Source organism: Somniosus microcephalus, chromosome 16, assembly GCF_052327205.1.
Source record: "Somniosus microcephalus isolate GS21.2 chromosome 16, FLI_Smic_1.0, whole genome shotgun sequence".
NCBI lineage: Eukaryota > Metazoa > Chordata > Chondrichthyes > Squaliformes > Somniosidae > Somniosus > Somniosus microcephalus.
Genome location: NC_141002.1, coordinates 91493333 through 91515177, shown reverse-complemented (window position 1 = coordinate 91515177; position 21845 = coordinate 91493333). Strand labels below are relative to the sequence as shown.

Sequence of the window (21845 nt, the reverse complement as noted above, 5' to 3'; positions counted from 1 at the left end):
AATAAATCGACAGAGACTGCAGAGGAACAATCAACAGGTGTTTACTGGATGCAGGTTACTCTAAAACTAAAGTACAGATCCCTACTCGGTTTATATACAGGTGTGGTCACTGCCGGTACTACAGTATACAGGAGCTGTGAAAAGTAGTTCTCCCCTTAAAGGTACATACACTACAGTGAAGGTACTCCCACAGTGCTGTTAGGGAGGGAGTTCCAGGATTTTGACCCAGCGACGATAAAGGAACGGCGATATACTTCCAAGTCAGGATTTTGTGTGACTTGGAGGTGATGGTGTTCCCTTGTGCCTGATGCCCTTGTCCTTCTAGGTGGTAGAGGTCGCGGGTTTGGGAGGTGCTGCCGAAGAAGCCTTGGCGAGTTGCTGTAGTGCATTAACACTGGCCTAGCAGCTCCAGTCGGTGACTACTTGTCTCCGAACTGGAAGGTCGAGATGGAGCTCTGTGCCGCAGCAAGGAAATCCATTTTCTGATCCGGGAACGCCACCAATAGCAGGGAGGAGGAGGTCGTGACCCTACCTGGAGGAGGCAAGTGCTGGCAAACGCAAGTAGGGAGGGGAGATGATGGAGAAAGGTTGAGAAGAAATATCATAAACTGCTGAATCTAAAAGCATCACACTTTCTGACTAATTTTGCTTTCTCATTGACTAATTAATGCACATGGGGAAATAGACGAGATAAGCACTGTCCAATCGAATGCTCCACTTTTATAAATGTAATGGGACCAGCAGAAAACCAAATTGTGATCAGATTAAGTTGCACTGTAGGGTCAATTTAGCACACTCAATAATGACCCGCACACACAGGGTCAGTGATGAGGTTACAGCTCCCGACTAATGTCCGTGCGCCACTCGAACACCGCTCCCTATCTGGGAGGAGAGGAGTGCTGGATTGATCCTTGTGTATCCGCAGCATTTGTGTCCAGTTTCTTTGGCTGCTAATTTAACCAAAGCGGTAATCCGTCCAGTTAACAGCTTTGGCAAAACGGCAGGGAAAGGAATTTCATACGAGCAAGCTGGCAGGTCCGTACACTGATACCGTGATGTACAATTTCACCCCGTTGGTATTCTTGAGCGGGTTCATTCAGAATTTAATGAGAGAAGGAAAGGCAGAAGCTAGGTGGCAGCACACTCACTTGCTACCCATTGTCTGCGACTGCTCATCTGGGCAGAATGCTGGTCTCTTACAGAATCACAGGATTCTGTGCTGGGTTTCCTCCACTGCTGTCAGACAAAAAACCTTTATGTAATAATTTGACAATCTTGATACCGTTTATGTGGGTTAAGGAATGTATAGTGGTTATGGTACTGTGATAGCAACTCCGAGGTTACAATCTCAGCGATTTTTAAAAAATCCTCATCCTTGTTTTCAAATCCTTGCGTGGCCTCGCCCCCTCCCTATCCCTATAACCAACTCCAGCTATACAACCCTCCGAGTTCTCTGCACTCTTTCAATTTTGGCCGCTGGCACAGCCCTGATGTTCATCACTCCAACATCAGCGGTCGTGCCTTCAGCTGCCTAAGCCCTAAGCTCTGGAATTCCCTTCCTAAACCTCTCTTCTCTCTCCTCCTCTAAGACGCTCCTTAAAACCTACCTCTTTGACCAAGCCTTTGATCATCTGTCTTAATCTCTCCTTACGTGGCTCGGTGTCAAATTTCATTTGATAACGCTTCTGTGAAGCGTCTTGGGACGTTTTACTACAGTAAAGGCGCTAGATAAATCCAAGTTGTTGTTGTTGTGGTCCCATCATGGCAAACTGTGAAACTGAATTTGATAAATCTAGTGATATGGGCTAGCGCCATCTCACCTGGTCTGGCTTACACATGACATCAGTCCCACAGTACATATTTCACTCTTTGTGTCTTTTGAAGTCAGCTAGCAAACAATTGCAACAAAGTTCAAAAATAAGAGAAAAATATTGGATAGACCTATGGGCAAAGACTCGAGCATCGTATCAGGTCAAGACCTAGGCAATCTCTGTCCAGCCAACTCTCACTAACAACTGGTTCTCCGGTTGGAAGAATTGTCTCATAAGCTAGTCACGCACCAGCCTGACATAGTCATAGTCGCAGAATCGTATCCGTCAGCCAGTTCCGTCATCACCATCCCTGGCAATGTCCTGTCCCACCAGAAGGATAGACCCACCAGAGATGGGGCGGAATAGTATACAGACAGGTTGGTGTCCTCCGTGTTGACTCTGGAACCCATGAAGTCTCAGTCTTGGACATACGTTACTGTTCCTTCATTCTCACTGGGTCAATATCCTGGAATTCCCGACCTAACACCAATGTGGAAGCACCATCACCACAAGGACTGCAGTAGTTCAGGGAGAAATCCAATCACCATCTTCTCCGAGCAACTAGAGATGGACGAGAATCGCGATCTTGATGGCGTCGGCTACATCTCGAGAACAAGAAATTTAAAAATTGTAAGAATTTAAGTTACTAATATTAACGGTGGAGTGGTTAAAGTAGTGCCTTTATAATCTTGGGCTTCAGATGACCTCATAACTTCTGGACCTCTGATTGTGTGCTGTTGCCTTATCCTTAGGTTAACCTTAGATTAAGTTATTGACTACTAGACGCCTCTAGGTATCTGTGGTGTTGCACATTGTGAATTTTACCCAGAACTGAAATATGATCGACACTTTTTTTTTAGATGGGTTATATTTTTAGAACTTAATCAATAAGGAAATAGGAGTACAGTGAAAGTGCAAATATATATATATTTATATTTGTTAATCTTTGATGAGGAAATCTTTGGCACATGAAGTATTTAGACTCGGCAGTTGTATGCATTTTATACGGTACAGTTGCCCTGGTTGATTAACTAAATGCCTTGAAGTGAGATTGAAATTGATTTTTGATTATTATCCACACAATTCTTTTACATCTGCATGTGCACTCAATCAGGATGAGGAACGACACTTGAGAAACACTTTATTAATCCCTTAACTCATCTCCCTCAGCAGCGCAGTAAGTGTGTGTACATTTGTGGAAGTGGCTTCTTGTCAGGCACTGGCTGGGTAAATTGCCATCTGCTGTATATAAGCTCATTTTAGTATTTAATTTTTCTCTTTCATTTGGTGACTTGCTGTATGTATGTCCTTCGTCAGACTGGATCAAGCGGTGATGAGACACCCCGCAAGTCTTGACTTCTTTCCTGTAGTAGTGACGACATAAGTCTGGGATTATCATGGAAATGATAGTGAGCGCATGGAGCAGTGATGAAACAAGTGCCGAAGTGTGGGTACGGAATTGGAGTTGTCCCACTCCCTCATAAATGCTCTGGGGGCAATTTTAACCTAACCCGCCCATTGGGAAACTGATGGGATCGGGTGCCAATTTAGTGTCTCTGAGTCAGAAGGTTGTGGAGTTCAAGTCCCGCTTCAGAGACTTGAACACAAAAATCTAGGCTGACACTCCAGTGCAGTGCTGAGGGAGTGCTGCACTGTCGGAGGGGCCGTCTTTCGGAGAGACGTTAAACCGAGGCCCCATCTGCTCTCTCAGGTGGACGTAAAAAATCCCGCGACACTATTACAAAGAAGAGCCGGGGAGTTCTCCCCGGTCTCCTGGCCAATATTTATCCCTCCATCAACATCACTTTAAAAAAAAAAAAAAAAAACATTATCTGGTCGTTATCACATTGCTGTTTGTGGGAGCTTGCTGTGCAGAAATTAGCTGCTACGTTTCCTACATTACGACAGTGAGCACACGTCAAAAGGTACTTCATTGGCTGTAAAGCCCTTTGGGAGATCCTATAAGACGTGAAAGGCGCTGTAGAAAACACAAGTCTTTCTTTCTTTTCAAGCTGGTTTTTGCACCCCCCCCCCCCCCCGCCTGATTTTACAATCTATTGAAGGCAATGGAGAGTAATGTCGAGCAGACTCTAAAACCGGTGTTCCACCCGACCCCGTGAGTTTCCCGCCCGGCGAGTTGGAACGAACTGACCCCTTTAGTGTCTGACCTGACCGGTGACATGCAAGGACTGTTTGTACTACACTGTGGGTGCGGTGAAGATATCAAGCGCAGATTAGACGCGGGCCGAATGGTGAACCGTTGCAATGCTCACTTCCTCTTCTTCCACTCTTACTTGTGTTTTCTGTCCACAGGCTTGTTTGCAGCCACATTTATTGGGAAATGAATTCACTCACTTAGAGTTTTCCAGAAGAGTGCAGCGCAAAGAACTTGGGAAGAAAATGCTTTTCAGGGATTTTAACATGACTGGCTGGTAAGAACGTGGCCATAAAGGGGGATTGAATGTGTCTCGTGGAGTCACCCTGTCTTGGACTTCTACTGATCTATAATTGTGGTTATATATTTAATGTATGCAATGGACATTTCTCAACATTTAACTGCAAGATTATTTATTGATAAACGTCACTCTGGCTCAAAAGCCTAACAGAAATCAAATAATCTGATATGTGGGGGTTGTTATCATGCAGCAATCTAATTGAGAATTCAAACAGTAGTGAAGCCTGAAGTGAAAAGTTGCCATTGAACCCAACAACCACTCCATCCAGAGTCCGTGTATGATCATTCTGCCATACGCCCACTCCCCCCTCGCCACCTGACAATCACCCACTGTAAGCAAGGCCACGGGATAAATGCTTGTCTTTAGTGCTCCTGCCACATAGAATCATAGACATTTAGGGCACAGAAGGAGGCCGTTCGGCCCATCATGTCTGTGCCGGCCGAAAAAGAGCTATCCAACCTAATCCCACTTTCCAGCTCTTGGTCCGTAGCCCTGTAGGTTACGGCACTTCAAGTGCATATCCAAGTACTTTTTAAATGCAGTGAGGGCCTCTGCCTCTACCACCCTTTTCAGGCAGTGAGTTCCAGATCGCGCCCCCCCCCCCCCCACTCTCTGGGTGAAAAAAGTTCTCCTCAACTCCCCTCTAATCCTTCTACCAATTACTTTAAATCTATGCCCCCTGGTTATTGACCTCTGCTAAAGGAAATAGGTCCTTCCTATCCACTGTATCTAGGCCCCTCATCATTTTATACACCTCAAGTAAATCTCCCCTCAGCCTTCTCTATTCCAAAGAAAACAACCCCAGCCTATCCAATCTTTCCTCATAGCTTTGCACAACTGGAGCATACATAGGAATTAGGAGCAGGAGTCGGCCACACGGCCTCTCGAGCCTGCTCCGCCATTCAATAAGATCATGGCTGATCTTCGACCTCAAATCCACTTTCCCGTCTGATCCCCCGTATCCCTTGATTCCCCTAGAGTCCAAAAATCTAACGATCTCAGCCTTGAATATACTTAAAGACTCAGCATCCACAGCCCTCTGGGGCAGAGAATTCCAAAGATTCACAACCCTCTGAATGAAGAAATTCCTCCTCATCTCAGTCTTAAAAGGTCGACCCCTTTATCCTGAGACTCTACCCCCTGGTTCTAGACTCTCCAGCCAGGGGAAACCGCCTCTCAGCATCTACCCTGACAAGCCATCTCAGAATCTTGTATGTTTCAATGAGATCACCTCCCATTCTTCTAAACTTCAGAGAGTATAGGCCCATTCTTCTCAATCTCCCCTCACAGGACAGTCCTATGTCTTCTTCTTAGGCAGTCCCTCAGAACTGAGGATGACTTGCTTCCACATTAAAAATGAGTTCGTAGGTGACTGATGAGTCCAATGCGGGACCTACAGTCTCTGTCACAGGTGGGGCAGACGGTGGTTGAAGGGGCAGGTGGGTGGGGTGCTTGGGTTGACGTGCGCTCCTTGCGCTGCCTGCGCTTGGCTTCCGCTTGCTCCCAGCGAAGAGACTCGAGGTGTTCGGCACCTTCCCGGATGCTTCTCCTCCACTTTGTGCGGTCTTGGGCCAGGGATTTCCAGGTGTCGGTGGGGATGTTACACTTTTTCAAGGAGGCTTTGAGGGTGTCCTTGAAGCATTTCCTCTGCCCACCTGGGGCTCTCTTGCCGTGCCGGAGCTCCGAGTAGAGCGCTTGTTTTGGGAGTCTCGTATCGGGCATGCCTATGTAGTATTCAAGTGTGTGCCTCCTGCAATTTGCAGGCCATTCATTTTAACGGCCACATAATTGTGGGGCGCACGTGCTCGAGTTCCTGAGATACGCTCTCCCGGCAGGCAATGCTCCACACTGGGAGCGCCAATTCATCAAATGACTCCTTCCCCTTCCACTGTTGAAAATGCCAGAAAGCACATGCAGGTGAGCACCAATAGTTGAGCCCCGGCATTAAATTACAGAATGTCATCACCGCTGGCGAAGCATGACTCTTTTTTAAAAATTCATTCATGGGATGTGGACGTCGCTGGCAAGGCCCAGCATTTATTGCCCATCCCTCATTGCCCTTGAGACGGTGGTGGTGAGCCGCCACCTTGAACCGCTGCAGTCCGTGTGGTGAAGGTACTCCCACAGTGCTGTTAGGGAGGGAGTTGCAGGATTTTGACCCAGCGACGATGAAGAAACGGCCAATATATATTTTGAGAATATTAGAGGGCTAGCATCTTCACAGTAAAGAGCTGCCCATCATCGTCAAGGTGATGGGGCGTTTTAATGCGAATTGTACTATGGCGACCTATGTACAACCATCTACGCTGCCAGCAAATTTAAATCCGCACTTCTATTTAAATGTCCACTTACTCACCTTTATCCTGGAACTCCCACTCGGCCTATTACACCTACGGACAGAGATACTGAGAGGAGAGCTATGGCAAGTGGGACTTCACTGAGAAATATAACCTGAATTGTGAATCAGAAGGTTACATCCTGACTCTCTGATGGGTTTAATTTTCAGTTCGCCCTCCCCCCACTTGCAAGCTATTTACACCGCATATTAGGGGTGGTTTTGAAGCAAATCCTTTGTCACGCTGCCAGAACCCAGGTCACGTCACTTCCAGGTAGAAAATAATTCTCTGCAAGTAATGCCCTAATTTAGACAAAGGGGGTACGAGCCCCCTTCGTTGTCTCAATGAGTAAATGCATCGCGTGATGCCACACAGACCAGGAAGGTCCCACGTTCAATCCTTAACCCGTGCTGAGTTAGCTGATCTCGGCCAGGCTGTGGTGGGGGGGAGGGCCACTCCAATTTGCCCCAGCCTCCCTCAGCTAAGGAAAGACGAAGCTCGGCTGCTGACTGCTGTTCAGTGAGTGACCTTGCTGGAGTGGTTTATGCCAGATGGGGAGGTTGGCTGGGGAATAGATTGCCCTCGACTGCGATGAGCCTATCGTTAGGTAGCCTGCCAACAATCGCTGCCCAGACTCCCCACATGAGGTATTGGAGGACTACCAGCTCCTGTGAAACCAGCGGGAATCATGTGGGGTCCTACAAGAGAGGGGCACTTGACCAGTTTGCCTGTCAATGGAGGAGTCCATGTTCCCCCACACAACTATGGTTAGCACTTGGTGTATCCCAGCAGATCTCCATGTTGCACTCGCTGCCTCATCCTACACCAGACTCCTAATCCCTCATGCCTGGGCGTATAATTTAAATTTTTATTGTGAGTGGCAGCTACATCAGTGGATATGATTAGAGGTGTTGCATTACAGCGCAGGAAGAGGTATAATTATCTCGTACTCCAAATAACAAAAGCAGTGGTGCACATGGTTTGAATCATTGCGGCAGATCACACAATTAAAGAACTTTCACAGCTGCGATTAGTATTGCTCCATGTGTGCTAAGCCACGTTTTTATATATATAAAAAAATATCCTTTTTATCTGCTGGTGTGACTGTGTGAAAACGATAGGCACACATGCAAGGCGCGTGTAATAAGAGTCTTTACACGCTTGAAGAGGTGGGTGGGGGGGGGGAACAGTAACAAATGATTAGTGAAGGCTAGAGCCGAATGTGGATTGTTAGCGATTAATGATAGATTATACTCTGCTGAATGCAAATGCTGGGTGTGTCTCGATGCATTGCGTGGACCCTGAGGAACGGCAGGGGACCTGACCCGAGCTGTACAGCATGTCTGGCAGTGATGAATGACAGTGCTACTGCTGCTGAGACTGCTGTTGTGTGTTTATGTGGGGGTGGGGTGGTGGAATACAAGGGAGAAGAAACCGAGCGATCACACTGATAGCATTAATAAAACATTCTCTGCTCTTCATTTATCCTTGCGTCGGCACATTGGGCCGATGGTGTTTCCCCCGCTGCCCCCCCCCCTCCACTTCTGCTACACGACATTAAAAAAAATAGATTTTTGCGCAGGACGTTTTAGGAATTTTCAAATTGACTACTAACGCTGCATGGAAATGAGATCTAATTTTCACTGGGTGGTGGGGGTTGGGGGGTGTAAAGACTTTATCTAGTCGTGTCCTTATTGTTTATGCACAGGTACTCTCAGGGCTTTCTGTGCACTTAAAGAAGAGCTTTGCTTTGAAGAGCTGTAAGATCCTGTCTGCCTCCATTCCTTTCAACAAGAAGATAAAAAAAATCTGATCCTCAATTTCAGTACACTGCCCATCGCTTGCCGAAATAACTGCCCTGCCTCTCCCGTACCCATTAAGACAGGACGCACGAGAAAATGAGATTGGCACACACTGTGCCATGGGCAGAACCTCCCCCCCACCCCTCCCCTGCTTCCTGGGGGGGTTTGACATGGAGGTTACACATCAGGCCCCATCATCTTATGGAAATGTGGAAGGGGGTGGGGCAGCGAATCTACTGTGCTGATGGAAACTCTTTTCTTTTCACTACAGGGCATACAAAATCATAGAGGAAGATGACCTGAAGTTTCCCTTGGTATACGGGGAGGGAAAGAAGGTAGGCTATTGTGTTGCGTATAAATAGATTAAGAGTGTTTGCGTTTCTGTAGGCAGGAAGGGCGCCAAAATCTAAGGTGATTTTCTCACTGTGGCAGTCCAGCCCCTGCCGCCCCCCCCCCCCCCTCGTTGCCTCCCAAACACACTGTTCTTTTTATTCTTCTGCTCGTAGAATGACTTGCCAAGCTATGGAATGTAATTATTTCCAAGAGTCACACAGCGGTGATGTATACAGGGCACATCGCGGGCCTGGGATTACTTTCAATCAAAGGCTGTACTCGAATGAATTAATCCTGCCACTTTTTTTTTTCAAACCAATACATTGTTTAACGTTCACTCCTTCTCGGCTGAGCAAACAAGGACGTTCATGGCTGGTTGGCTGTTTCTGCGAATAACTTCCATCTCCTTGCATTTTTGCACTTTCCTTTCTTTGCTGGTTTTCCTGCTTCCTTCTCTGCTTTTCTTCTGTGTCACTTTTCTCTTCCTCCTTTTTTTTTCTTTCTCCTGGTTTTTCATGGAGTAAATAAGGAGAAACTGTTCCCTGAAATGAGCTTCTGACCACATATACGCAGCACAACAAAGACCACCTATTTCCACCTCCGTAACATCACCCGTCTCCGCCCTTGCCTCAGCTCATCCGCTGCTGAAACCCTCATCCATGCCTTTGTTACCTCTAGACTTGACTATTCCAACGCACTCCTGGCTGGCCTCCCACATTCTACCCTACGTAAACTTGAGGTCATCCAAAATTTGGCTGCCCGTGTCCTAACTCGCACCAAGTCCCGTTCGCCCATCACCCCTGTGCTCGCTGACCTACATTGGCTCCCGGTTAAGCAGCACCTCGATTTCAAAATTCTCATCCTTGTTTTCAAATCCCTCCATGGCCTCGCCCCTCCCTTTCTCTGTAATCTCCTTCAGCCCCACAAACCCCCCGGAGATATCTGCGCTCCTCTAATCCTGCTGTCTTGAGCATCCCTGATTATAATCGCTCAACCTTTGATGGCCGTGCCTTCTGTTGCCTTGGCCCTAAGCTCTGGAATTCCCTGCCTAAACCTCTCCGCCTCGCTACCTCTTTCCTCCTTTAAGACGCTCCTTAAAACCTATCTCTTTGACCAAGCTTTTGGTCACCTGCCCTAATTTCTCCTTATGTGGCTCAGTGTCAATTTGTTTTGTCTTTTAATACTCCTGTGAAGCGCCTTGGGACGTTTTAGAAACATAGAAACATAGAAGATAGAAGCAGGAGTAGGCCATTCGGCCCCTCGAGCCTGCTCCGCCATTTAATGAGATCATGGCTGATCATCCAAATTCAGTACCCTGTCCCTGCTTTCTCCCCATATCCCTTGATCCCTTTAGCCTTAAGAAATATATCTAACTCCTTCTTGAATATATTTAATGAATTGGCCTCCACTGCCTTCTGTGGTAGAGAATTACACAGGTTCACCACTCTCTGGTTGAAGAAATTCCTCCTCATCTCAGTCCTAAATGGCTTACCCCTTATCCTTAGACTGTAACCCCTGGTTCTGGACTTCCCCGCCATCGGGAACATCCTTCCTGCATCTGGTCTGTCTAGTCCTGTTAGAATTTTATAAGTTTCAATGAGATCCCCTCTCATTCTTCTAAACTCCAGCGAATATAAACACAATCGACCCAATCTCTCCTCATACGTCATTCCTGCCATCCCAGGTATCAGTCAGGTGAATCTTCGCTGCACTCTCTCCATGGCAAGAACATCCTTCCTCAGATAAGGTGACCAAAACTGCACACAATACTCAAGGTATGGTCTCACCAAGGCCCTGTACAACTGCAACAAGACATCCTTGCTCCTGTACTCAAATCCTCTCGCTATGAAGGCCAACATACCAATTGCCTTCTTAACCGCCTGCTGTACCTGCATGCTTACCTTCAGCGACTGGTGCACAAGGACACCCAGGTCTCATTGCACTTCCCCTTCTCCCAATCTATTGCCGTTCAGATAATAATCTGCCTTCCTGTTTTTGCCACCAAAGTGGGTAACCTTGCATTTATCCACATTATACTGCATCTGCCCAATCACCCAACCTGCCCAAATCATACTGGAGTTTCTCGGCATCCTCCTCGCAGCACATACGCCCAACCAGCTTTGTGTCGTCTGCAAACTTGGAGATATTACATCTAGTTCCCTCGTCTAGATCATTAATATATATTGTGAATAGCTGAGGTCCTAGCACCGATCCCTGCGGTACCCAACTAGTCACTGCCTGCCACTTGGAAAAAGACCCGTTTATTCCAACTCTTTGCTTCCTGTCTGCCAGCCAGTTCTCTATTCAAGTCAGTACCTTACCCCCAATCCCTTGTGCTTTAACTTTGCACGCTAATCTCTTATGCGGGACCTTATCGAAAGCCTTCTGAAAGTCCAAACACACCACATCCACTGGTTCTCCCTTATCTATTCTACCAGTTACATCCTCAAAAAATTCCAGTAGATTAGTCAAGCACGATTTACCTTTTGTAAATCCATGTTGACTTTGTCCAATCCTGTCACTGTTTTCCAAGTGCTCTGTGTGGTAAACCTCAGGGGCACCCCTGAGATACCACCGTTACCCCCCACCACTCCCCCAAATCCAGCTCCTGTAGACGGCATGCCGGAACCCCAGGAGCCTTCGTCGACCACGCAGACACCAGCATTAACATCGGATACTGCACCACCGCCGCCGCTGCTGCGCCGATCAGAAAGGCTTACGAGGCCTCCTGAGAGACTGACATACACGAACTGGTAGTACACTTCACCCCGCCGGACTCAATTTTAAACAAGGGGTGAATGTGGTAAACCACTGTTACCGTTCACAACCGTTCACTATTGTTACACTGTTGTTATCACTGTTTACACTGTTCACAGAATCACAGAAACCCCACAGTGCAGATAGAGGCCATTTCAGCCCATCGAGCCTGCACCGACACATATCCCACCCGATCCCCGTAACCCCTACACCGACACATATCCCACCCGATCCCCGTAACCCCTACACCAACACATATCCCACCCTATCCCCGTAACCCCATGTATTTAAACCCCCTAACACTAAGGGTCAATTTATCATAGCCAATCAACCTAACCCGCACATCTTTGGACTGTGGCAGGAAACCGGAGCACCCGGAGGAAACCCACGCAAACACGGGGAGAATGTGCAAACTCCACACAGACAGTCACCCGAGGCCGGATTCGAACCCGGGTCCCTGGCGCTGTGAGGCAACAGTGCTAACCACTATGCCACTGTGCTGCCCTGGCGTGCGTGGCAAGAGGTAACCTTGTGTAGTGATAACTGTTGTTATCACTACACAAGGTTACCTCTTGCCACGCACGCTGTTATACCTAGGCATACCTCAGCTGAGGGTGGGCTCTGTTATTTAGCCAATAAAAACCTATAGTTACTATCTTAACTCGTCGCTTTTCATGGAATGAATTGATAGGTATATCAATCTGCTATTACATCTTTTATAATGGACTCTAGCATTTTCCCCACTACCGATGTCAGGCTTACCGGTCTGTAATTCCCCGTTTTCTCTCTACCACCTTTTTTAAATAGTGGGGTTACATTAGCTACCCTCCAATCCATGGGAATTGTGCCAGAATCTATAGAATTTTGGAAGATGACCAGCAATGCATCTACTGTTTCTAGGGCCACTTCCTTAAGTACCCTAGGATGTAGATTATCAGGCCCATGGGATTTATCGGCCTTCAATCCCATCAATTTCTCTAACACCATTTCCCTACAAACACTGATTTCATTCAGTTCCTCCCTCTCATTAGACCCTATGTTCCCCGACATCTCTGGGAGGTTATTTGTGTCCTCCTTTGTGAAGACAGAACCAAAGTATGTATTTAATTGGTCTGCCATTTCTTTGTTCCCCATTATAAATTCCCCTGATTCTGACTGCAAGGGACCTACGCTTGACTTCACCAATCTTTTTCTACTACATTAAAGATGCTGTATAAATACAAGTTGTTGTTGTTGTGGCAGAAGGGTCAGTAACCAGAGGTCACAGATTTAAGGTGATTGATAAAAGAACCAGAGGCGACATGAGGACACATTTTTTTACACAGCGAGTTGTTGTGATCTGGAATGCGCTGCCTGAAAGGGCGGTGGAAGCAGCTTCAATAGTAACTTTCAAACGAGAATTGGATAAATACTTGAAGGGGGAAAAAAATTACAGGGCTGTGGGGGAAAGAGCGGGGGAGTTAGATTAATTGGATAGCTCTACCAAAGAGCCAGCACAGGCATGGTGGGCCGAATGGCCTCCTTCTGTGCTGTATCATTCTATGAATCTATGAAATTTCTTGATGTTGTTTCCTCCATCTTTGCCCTTCTCCAGTTCTGCTGCCTCGTTTTCTCTTTTTGCTTTTTATTGCATCTCGGACTTTTGTGTAAGTTCTCTTCTTTTCCTTTGATTCGTTCTGCTCCTCTTCCCATTGTTTCTCCCAGTTCTTGCATGGTGCTTATGCTCTTTCTGTGATTTTTTTTTTTTTTTTTTCTTTTCTGTTTTTTGTGGTTCATTTTCCTAGGAACATAGGAACGGACAGAACCAGAACAGGACCAAATACCAGTTGTCGGCTTGGCACACCCAACTCTTGAGTCGTAAGTTCGAGCCCCGCTCCGGGACTCGAGCGCACGATCTAAGCTGATGCTGCAGGACTGAGGGCATGCTGCGTTACTGGAGGTGCCGCCGTACGGATGAGATGCTGGTGCTGTCTGCTTGTGCTGTGGGGGATGTTAAAGATCCCAGTGGTAGTCAGTCTCTCAGTGTCCTGGGGCAACTTTCCTCCCCTCAACCAACACCATCAAACAGAGACTGATTATTCGTCTCATTGCTTTTTATGGGACCCTGCTGTGTGTAAAATGTCTGCCTCTGGAACAACAGTGATTGCATTTCATATGGATTTCATTTTATGTAAAATACGGCAGGACACTTCTGATAGATTTGCTATACAAATGCAAACTTATACTTTCAAAAGCAGTCCCTCTCGCCAGCCTTGTTCTTTGTTCTGTTTTTAATTGTTCCACCCATTAATTTTTACATGGTCTAGTCTTTTGCTCTCGCAGCCATACGTTCACGGGATTTCTGTCTCGGCGCCTCTATCTGTTTTGTGTTTCTAAATAAATAATCCCATTCTCACTCGCCTCTTGAGCACAGCCTCGCAACCTGTCCCTATTTTTTTCCCCTACTCCAGGCTATCTCCAGGACACCAGTTACTACGGGCAGTGACGATCAGGAAAAGACCCGCTGGCCCATCCAGCCTGGTCCACACAATTGCGATACCTTGCGTATCACGATATATACACTTCTCCCATCCCACCCGAAACCATGTGATCCCCTGGGAGAAGCGAAAAGCCAGATTAAAGGGGGGTTGGGCGAGGGGGGTGGGGGGCGGTGCGGAGACCTGGGAAATTTCTCGAAACTAGTCCAGGAGATCACTATTAATTCTTCTTCCTCTTAACTGGGCTGTGACCAATGTTCCCCCTAAACTGCACGCGCGCGCAGCCGTGCTGTAATTAGCGAGGTCCCGCGCAGGCCGCTCACAACGCCGAGCATGGTCAGAAATCTAATAGGACTGCGCATTGAAAGAAACCGGCCACACGGAACAAAGCTACAACTCCGTTCCACTTGCTGGGTTTTCTTCATTAACTGTTTTATTTTGAGGCTGCTTTTCCTGCCCAAATCTGTCCACTTTTTTTTTAAACCTTCTCATGTGGTCTATCCAAAAGAAAAAAGGGCATGTCTTGTGCCTTGTGAGCTGAGCTGCCTTCACAGCTCAATTAGCACCATACGTCAGAATTATGGGATGTGTAGTTTTAATGAAGCGGTGGGGGGAAGGGGGTGGAAAGTGGTCTTGGAAAAGGTAAGACAGAACTCAGGCTCCAGAAAAGCCCCATCTCTGGCAAAGCATCCTGAGAAAAGACAGTCCCGTCACAGAAATTGTTCCTCTCTACGGCCCAATCCATAAATCTCAGCGGTATAAAAAATGAATGAGAAATTTAAATGGTTATTGAAATTCACCTCGTGATGCCGGTTTCATTGTTGGGTAGCTATTGGAACTCATTAATATTTAGAGGTTCACTGATTGAACATTTGCAAGATGCGAAAATGTGCCGCGTGTCCGGTTCAGGATGAGTGCAGGCTGCTGTGTAATGCTGGAAGGTCACTGGTGATGCACACACAACACAACACAGCGTGTCCAGACTACTGCAGAGACTTGAGCACAAAAATCCAGGCTGACACTCCAGTGCTGAGGGAGCGCTGCACTGTCGGAGGTGCCGTCTTTCGGATGAGACGTTAAACCGAGGCCCCGTCCGCCCTCTCAAATGGACGTAATAAGATCCCATGGCCCCATACGCAGAGCAGGAAGACCCAGGGCTCCATGCCCAGCCTCTTCCCAGTGAACTGCCCTCTCTCACCCGGTGTGGTACTGAGCCCCACACACAAGCAAGAAGATCACAGGCTCCATCTCCGCCTGTTCTGAGTGAGCAGCCTTCTCTCACCCGGTGTCTTACTGAGCCCCACACACAGAACAGGAAGATCCCAGGTTCCCTACCCAGCCTCTGCTGAGTGAGCTGCCCTCTCTCACCCAGTGTGGTACTGAGCCCCACACACAGGACAGGAAGATCCCAAGTTCCCTGCCCAGCCTCTGCTGAGTGAGCTGCTCTCTCTCACCCAGTGTGGTACTGAGCCCCACACACAGGACAGGAAGATCCCAGGTTCCCTGCCCGGCCTCTGCTGAGTGAGCTGTCCTCTCTCACCCAGTGTGGTACTGAGCCCCACACACAGGACAGGAAGATCCCAGGTTCCCTGCCCAGCCTCTGCTGAGTGAGCTGCTCTCTCTCACCCAGTGTGGTACTGAGCCCCACACACAGGACAGGAAGATCCCAGGTTCCCTGCCCGGCCTCTGCTGAGTGAGCTGTCCTCTCTCACCCAGTGTGGTACTGAGCCCCACACACAGGACAGGAAGATCCCAGGTTCCCTGCCCGGCCTCTGCTGAGTGAGCTGCTCTCTCTCACCCAGTGTGGTACTGAGCCCCACACACAGGACAGGAAGATCCCAGGTTCCCTGCCCGGCCTCTGCTGAGTGAGCTGCTCTCTCTCACCCAGTGTGGTACTGAGCCCCACACACAGGACAGGAAGATCCCAGGTTCCCTGCCCGGCCTCTGCTGAGTGAGCTGCTCTCTCTCACCCAGTGTGGTACTGAGCCCCACACACACACACACACACACACACACACACACACACACACACAGCACAAGAAGATCCCAGACTCCATGCTCAACCTGTGCTGAGTGAGCAGCCCAGAGGGTGGTGAATATTTGGAATTCTCTACCTCAGAGGGCTGTGGAGGCTCAGTCATTTTCAAGACAGAGATCGATACATTTTTGAATATTAAGGGAATCAAGTGATATGGGGATAGTGCAGGAAAGTGGAGTTGAGGTAGAAGATCAGCCATGATCTTATTGAATGGCGGAGCAGGCCCAAAGGGTCACATGGCCGACTCCTGCTCCTATTTCTTATGTTATGTTCTTATGTTATGGCATTATTTTGAAGATGATCAGGGGAGTTAACCCCAGTGTCCTGGCCAATATTTATCCCTCAACCAATATCACTTAAAAAACAGATTATTTGGTCATTATCACATTGCTGTTTGTGGGAGCTTGCTGTGCGCAAATTGGCTGCCATGTTTCCCACATTACAACAGTGACTACACTTCAAAAGTACTTCATTGGCTGTAAAGTGCTTTGGGACGTCCTGAGGTTGTGAAAGACGCTATAGAAATGCAAGTCTTTCTTTTACTTACCTTGCATGAAACTGGTTATTTCACTTCACTGCTGAAAATCAATCCTTTTTCTTACATTGAATGCCATGCAATTAATCTAGTTTTTTAAGGTCCTCAGTAAATTATTTGTTGGTTTACAAATGACTCGCCTGCATTTTATACTGAAATTCCCGACTGTGTCACTGTGTGTTTACATAACAAGCCATCGTATTATGTAATAAACTTGAAGGCTAATGATGGTGAGAAGAATATGCTTTGGAAAATGCATATACTGTACCTATAATTATGAAGATGTAGACACTACACTCTGCACCTATACTGTACAAGCATACATACAAGGGTAAATTTTTACAAAGCGAGGCTCCCAGCGTTGAGTCTCACTGGACGAGAGTGCGGATTGGAAAATCGGAGAGTTCAGTCATTGAAAGTGGCGATATTTACGATGGGAAGTCACCACGAGCCAGGCGCACTGACCTCCATGCCTGCGCCTCCAATCCACGCTCCTGGCGAGTGAAGAGACGGAGCCTCCCAAAAGTGTGTCCTCCACTGCGGTCCGTTCGTTCATTCACACAGATATTGTACCGATGGGCACATTTGTCCCTGAAAGCCACAAGATTCGCTCTCTCTGAAAATTTGCCAATTCTTTTTAATCATGAAGGCATTCGTAAAGTTTCATTTTGAAGGGACCCTCATTAGGACCCTGTTCCCTCATCGCATCGTGTTATCCAGCAAGACGTTGAGTAGAGAAGCTCGCTCTTGTCAAACCCCCCTCAGTTTCACTGTAATCGCCAAGTAGGAGGTCTTGGGGAATGGCCTGGGTTGAACTCGACATATGTGGAGGAACTGTAGCTAGAATTCTCTCTTTCCGTATCTCTTCAACTACTCTATCTTTCTCACCTCCTTCTCCTTCTTTACACTCGTATAATCAATGAACAGTTGACTAAATTCTGGCATGGGGTGCAATATTCACCATTTAAAAGCCCACGGCTTACATTCTACACTCCCGGGGTATCACTGAGATCTATGTCACTCTTACAGGCCTAGTACCAGCACGGTGACACAGACATGCTGATTTTATAATGTTTTAAATGTGGAGCGGGCATATTAGTTAATGCATCATTAGTAAAAATGTTCTTTAGGAAAAGAAACAGTGTGTTTCTCTGTTGATATGCGTGATGTGTACACTGAGGTACAAAATGTGGTTTGTTTGATAGGCACGTGTGATGGCGACTATAGGTGTCACTCGAGGACTTGGAGATCATGATCTGAAGGTTCACGATTCTAATATCCATATAAAGCCCTTTCTCTCGTGCACTCCTGAGGTAAAGTAACTATTTTGAGTCCGCTATCGCACAAAGCATCTGCATGTAGTTTCTAATTGGCTTTTTGCCCTAATCTATCCCTGCTATCTACAGTTGATTATAAGGCTGTTGCAAATATTTTCCAACTACCTACTGACATCAAGTCCTGGATGAACCCAATTTTCCTGCAGTTCAATGTCGGCAAAAGCCAAGCCATTCTCCTCACGTTCATGCCAGCACCTATAGGCCTCAGTCTCCACCACCGCCTCCTCAAGTTGGTTTAGGTGCTGGGAAGCCATGGCATTCTGCTTGACCTTCCCCACATCGGGACACTTGGAAGATGGCGTTTTTCCACCTCTGTAAGACTCCCCACACGTACTCCTTCCCACACGTACTCCTTCCTTTGCCCATTGGGTGAACAAACCCGAATCCATGACCAAGTCAGCTCAAGAATTGATTTCCGGAGTGATCTGCCCTCCTCCAAACTAATCCCCACCAGCCTGAGTGCTCCCGCCGTAAGCCGTACAATGCTGCATGAACTGTTTGAGGGGGTAAAGCCTTGTAATCATGCTTATGGCCATCCATTAGGGAATCGTTTTCAACCTGCCGCCGTAGCATAAAACCAGTGTTGCGCGTTTCAATGAAAAGTAAAACTGAACGGTTTCTATAGTGGTCACCTGACCCGCAAGGCCATTTTGCATTCCAGTGGTAAGTTGAAAATCACCCCCTTAAATCTCTCATGTATTCTCAGATTTTTATACGAATATTAATCTTCCAGCAAATTGAAAATTGAAACCGTGTGCTAAATTTTGCAATGTCTGTTCTGATAGTGAGGAGACTGCCATAGTTTGCAATCTTCTACTATATTATTAAAATAAAATGGTATCCATTTGAAAATGAGGATCAATTAAGACCCATTGTGGGATTGGGGGGGGGGGTGGGATAAACGGGCGTGAAGTTGGCACAGTGACCCACTTGGACCATTTTCGGATTCGGTCGGTGAGCAGTGGGCGGCAAACGGGCGCTTTGTCGCAGTTCGCTGAATAAGGGAGGGCTGAGAAATCGACCAGCTCCTACACTGAGCTGGCCGGCAGGTCGGGTCAGGTGCAGGCGTTTGTGGGGAGAGGTTGGGTGGCGGGGGTGGGGGGCGGGGATCTGAAGGGAGGGCGTGCACAGGCCGGCAGCAGGCTGCAGTATTTGCGTGGAACCAGGAGGGGCACTCTTGCCCCCCCCCCCCCCCCCCCACAACCGTACCCTCCAAAAAAAAAAATAACAAAAAAAAATAAAAGGCAAAGCAGTTTTGGGGCCCTTTTTGTGGCACGGCCACCAGAGAGAGGCCCCTTTAAGGATGGCTGGTTAGGCCACTCGGAGCCTGGTACAGACGGATGAAGCATGCGCAGCGCATGCTCATCCCATTGGTCCTTAACAATTGCAAGCGGAGATCCCACTAATTTGCATATTTAAACAGTCTACCGCCTGAAACAGGCAGGCATGCTGTGCGTCCATTATACAGGCCCATGTGAGAACTGCATTAGGTGGGCCCTGGGCATCCAATCGGCAAACAAGGTTCACCCCCACCGTGCCCCCCTTCAATCTTCCTTTGCCGGCAGCCCATTTTTCAGGTGAGATGGGCATAAAATTGCCCCGACACCTCATTTATTATGTGTTCCCATTGAATGGAGCTGCACACACATTTGACTGTGAGTGGAGTACTATGCTGAACTCTGTAAATTCAACCAAATTTAGTCCTAATCATGGAGGGTATAGGCTGCCATATATGTCTTTGAATCCAGAAGTTTGGTGATACCAAACTTGGTTGCGGGTCTTCCCCTTTCCCTCACTTAGTTATTTAATGAGACATTTTTTGACTGAAAACAACATTAAAAAAAAAAATTTGATCCCAATATGAAAATTCTTTGCACTCAGTGTTATATGCTTTAACCATTGATGAGACTATAAAAAGAGTTTCAACAACAATAATTGTGTGCAAAGTGTTTCTCAGATACAGAATTACAGGAAACTTTCGATTTACCAGCACCTAAATAACCGGAAATCTCGGTTAACCGGCAAAATTCAGGAGTAGGTTTTACTTCATATTGATTTGCCTTCTTCCATCTGTTGCTGTGCACGGGTGTGGCTGCAGCTGTTGCTAAGCTACAGAGACGCTTGAAACTTGAGGCCATTGTTCTACAGTTGTTGCTAAGCAACAGGGTTTGTTGCTTTATACGGAGCTGTCAGCTCTCCCTATCTTTTACTATAGCGTTCGGTTATCCGGAATTTTTGATGAACCGGCACCACGTCGGTCCCGTCCGTGCCGGATTTTAAAAAAAGTTTCCTGTACATTCAGTTCGGCCCAACTGTTCCAAGCTGGTGTTTTATGTTCCACATGAGCCTCCTCCCGCCCCTCTTCATCTCACCCAATCAGCATAACCGTCTATTCCTTTCTCCCTTATTTACTTATCCAGCTTCCCCTTAAATGCATCTGTGCTACTCACCTCAACCACTCCCTGTGGTAGCGAGTTCCACATTCTCACCGCTCTCTGGGTAAAGAAGTTTCTTCGGAATTCCCTATTGGATTTACTAGTGACTATCTTAGACTGATGCCACGGAGCCTCACAAGACACAGATCCAAGTTTAAATCCGTGTTCAGTGCAATGTTAAATGTTCTTGGAAAATAATCTCAAAACAAATGGAGAAAAAGTTAACACCAATTTGAATGCAGGCCTTTCACTTTTTCCTCACTCTACATCTCACTGAATACCCTTTTGCAATGCAAATTTTTATTTTTTATTTAATATTTATTTACTTAAGAGCTTAGAATATGATTCAGTGGAACATGTATCTGTTAACAGTGCGTAGGAGTAGATCAACAAGGCAGTGTTTTTACCGAGCAACTTGGTACTAGTTTACAATCCAATCCTGCAGTTAATCAATGTACATTCGAAGCAAAACTGTTTTGAATTATACATTTGATTTACCGCATTGGTTGCAAATTTTTATTACGCATATGCAAATTAGTGCCGAATATTCAATGAAGTTGCGTTCAAGGGAATGAATGCCGTAATTCAGTTTTGGCCTGTCTCAACTCCCAACACCCCAGCACTGTAAAGTCACTGAAGACTGAAAGCGTAAAGGTATTGAATGATTGATGCGAGTGGCCCCATGATTTCATTACATGTCACATTAGTTCTCTCTTTTTCTGGTTTCTGCATAATTGTCATGGAATCGCTGTCAGCATTCACGGCGTGACAGACTAGAATTGTACCTTCTCGAGATTGAGCCTTGCAACCCTGGCTTGTTTTACTTCTGTCTCCACAGTGCAACATAAAACATCACCTTTGTGGCTTCTTAACATGGAGCCTGCATTTCACCAAAGCGTCCCTTGCATATGTAATTCGATGCAAAAATTAGGCATTTCGCAATATATATATATATATTTTTAAAACAGATGCTCTTTTGAAGCAGCAATCTGGTATGTGCTTGGTCGATCTCGTTGGTTTTTAAACAAATGTTCCTGACCTTTAAACTCCTTTCACAGATGCAAATAAAGAACATTTTCCATTTGCCGCACGGTCCATACTCCTCGACCAGTAACCTTTGTGAATCAAGGGGGGATAAATGGACTCTTGTGAACATTGCGAGAATCACACTTTCTTAATGAGGGTGCTGCCATATTTTGCATCTGCAAATGAGGGTGTCTTAATTAACAAATAGCTTTTCTGTGCTACTTGCTTACAAAACACAAGTATAATCACGTTGATGTTACAAATGTTGCATTCTACTATTCATAACTATGGTAGGATCTCATACTTAATTCGCAAACGTTTGAGGACCGTTTTTTGTGGGTAAAAACAATGGTCCACAGTTTGCATCAGTGTAGCTCCGTTCAGTCCATAAGGGTGACCCCGAGCTCCCGGCCGCCTGGCACTTTAATTCTCCGCCCCACTCCCACTCTGACCACACCATCCTCGGCCTCCTACACTGTTCCAATGAAGCTCAAGGTAAGCA

The 21845-nt window shown here is 46.8% G+C and overlaps 1 protein-coding gene across 1 annotated transcript in view; it reads left to right on the top strand.

The window, feature by feature from the left end:
• The window catches only part of ppm1h (protein phosphatase, Mg2+/Mn2+ dependent, 1H), a 189271-nt gene that overhangs the window by 150967 nt on the left and 16459 nt on the right, over window positions 1-21845 (top strand). The window contains exons 6-8 of the mRNA XM_086009426.1: window positions 4125-4243; window positions 8677-8740; window positions 17751-17858. Of these exons, the coding sequence (XP_085865552.1) occupies window positions 4125-4243; window positions 8677-8740; window positions 17751-17858 (291 nt within the window). The remainder of the gene's footprint in view (window positions 1-4124; window positions 4244-8676; window positions 8741-17750; window positions 17859-21845) is intronic.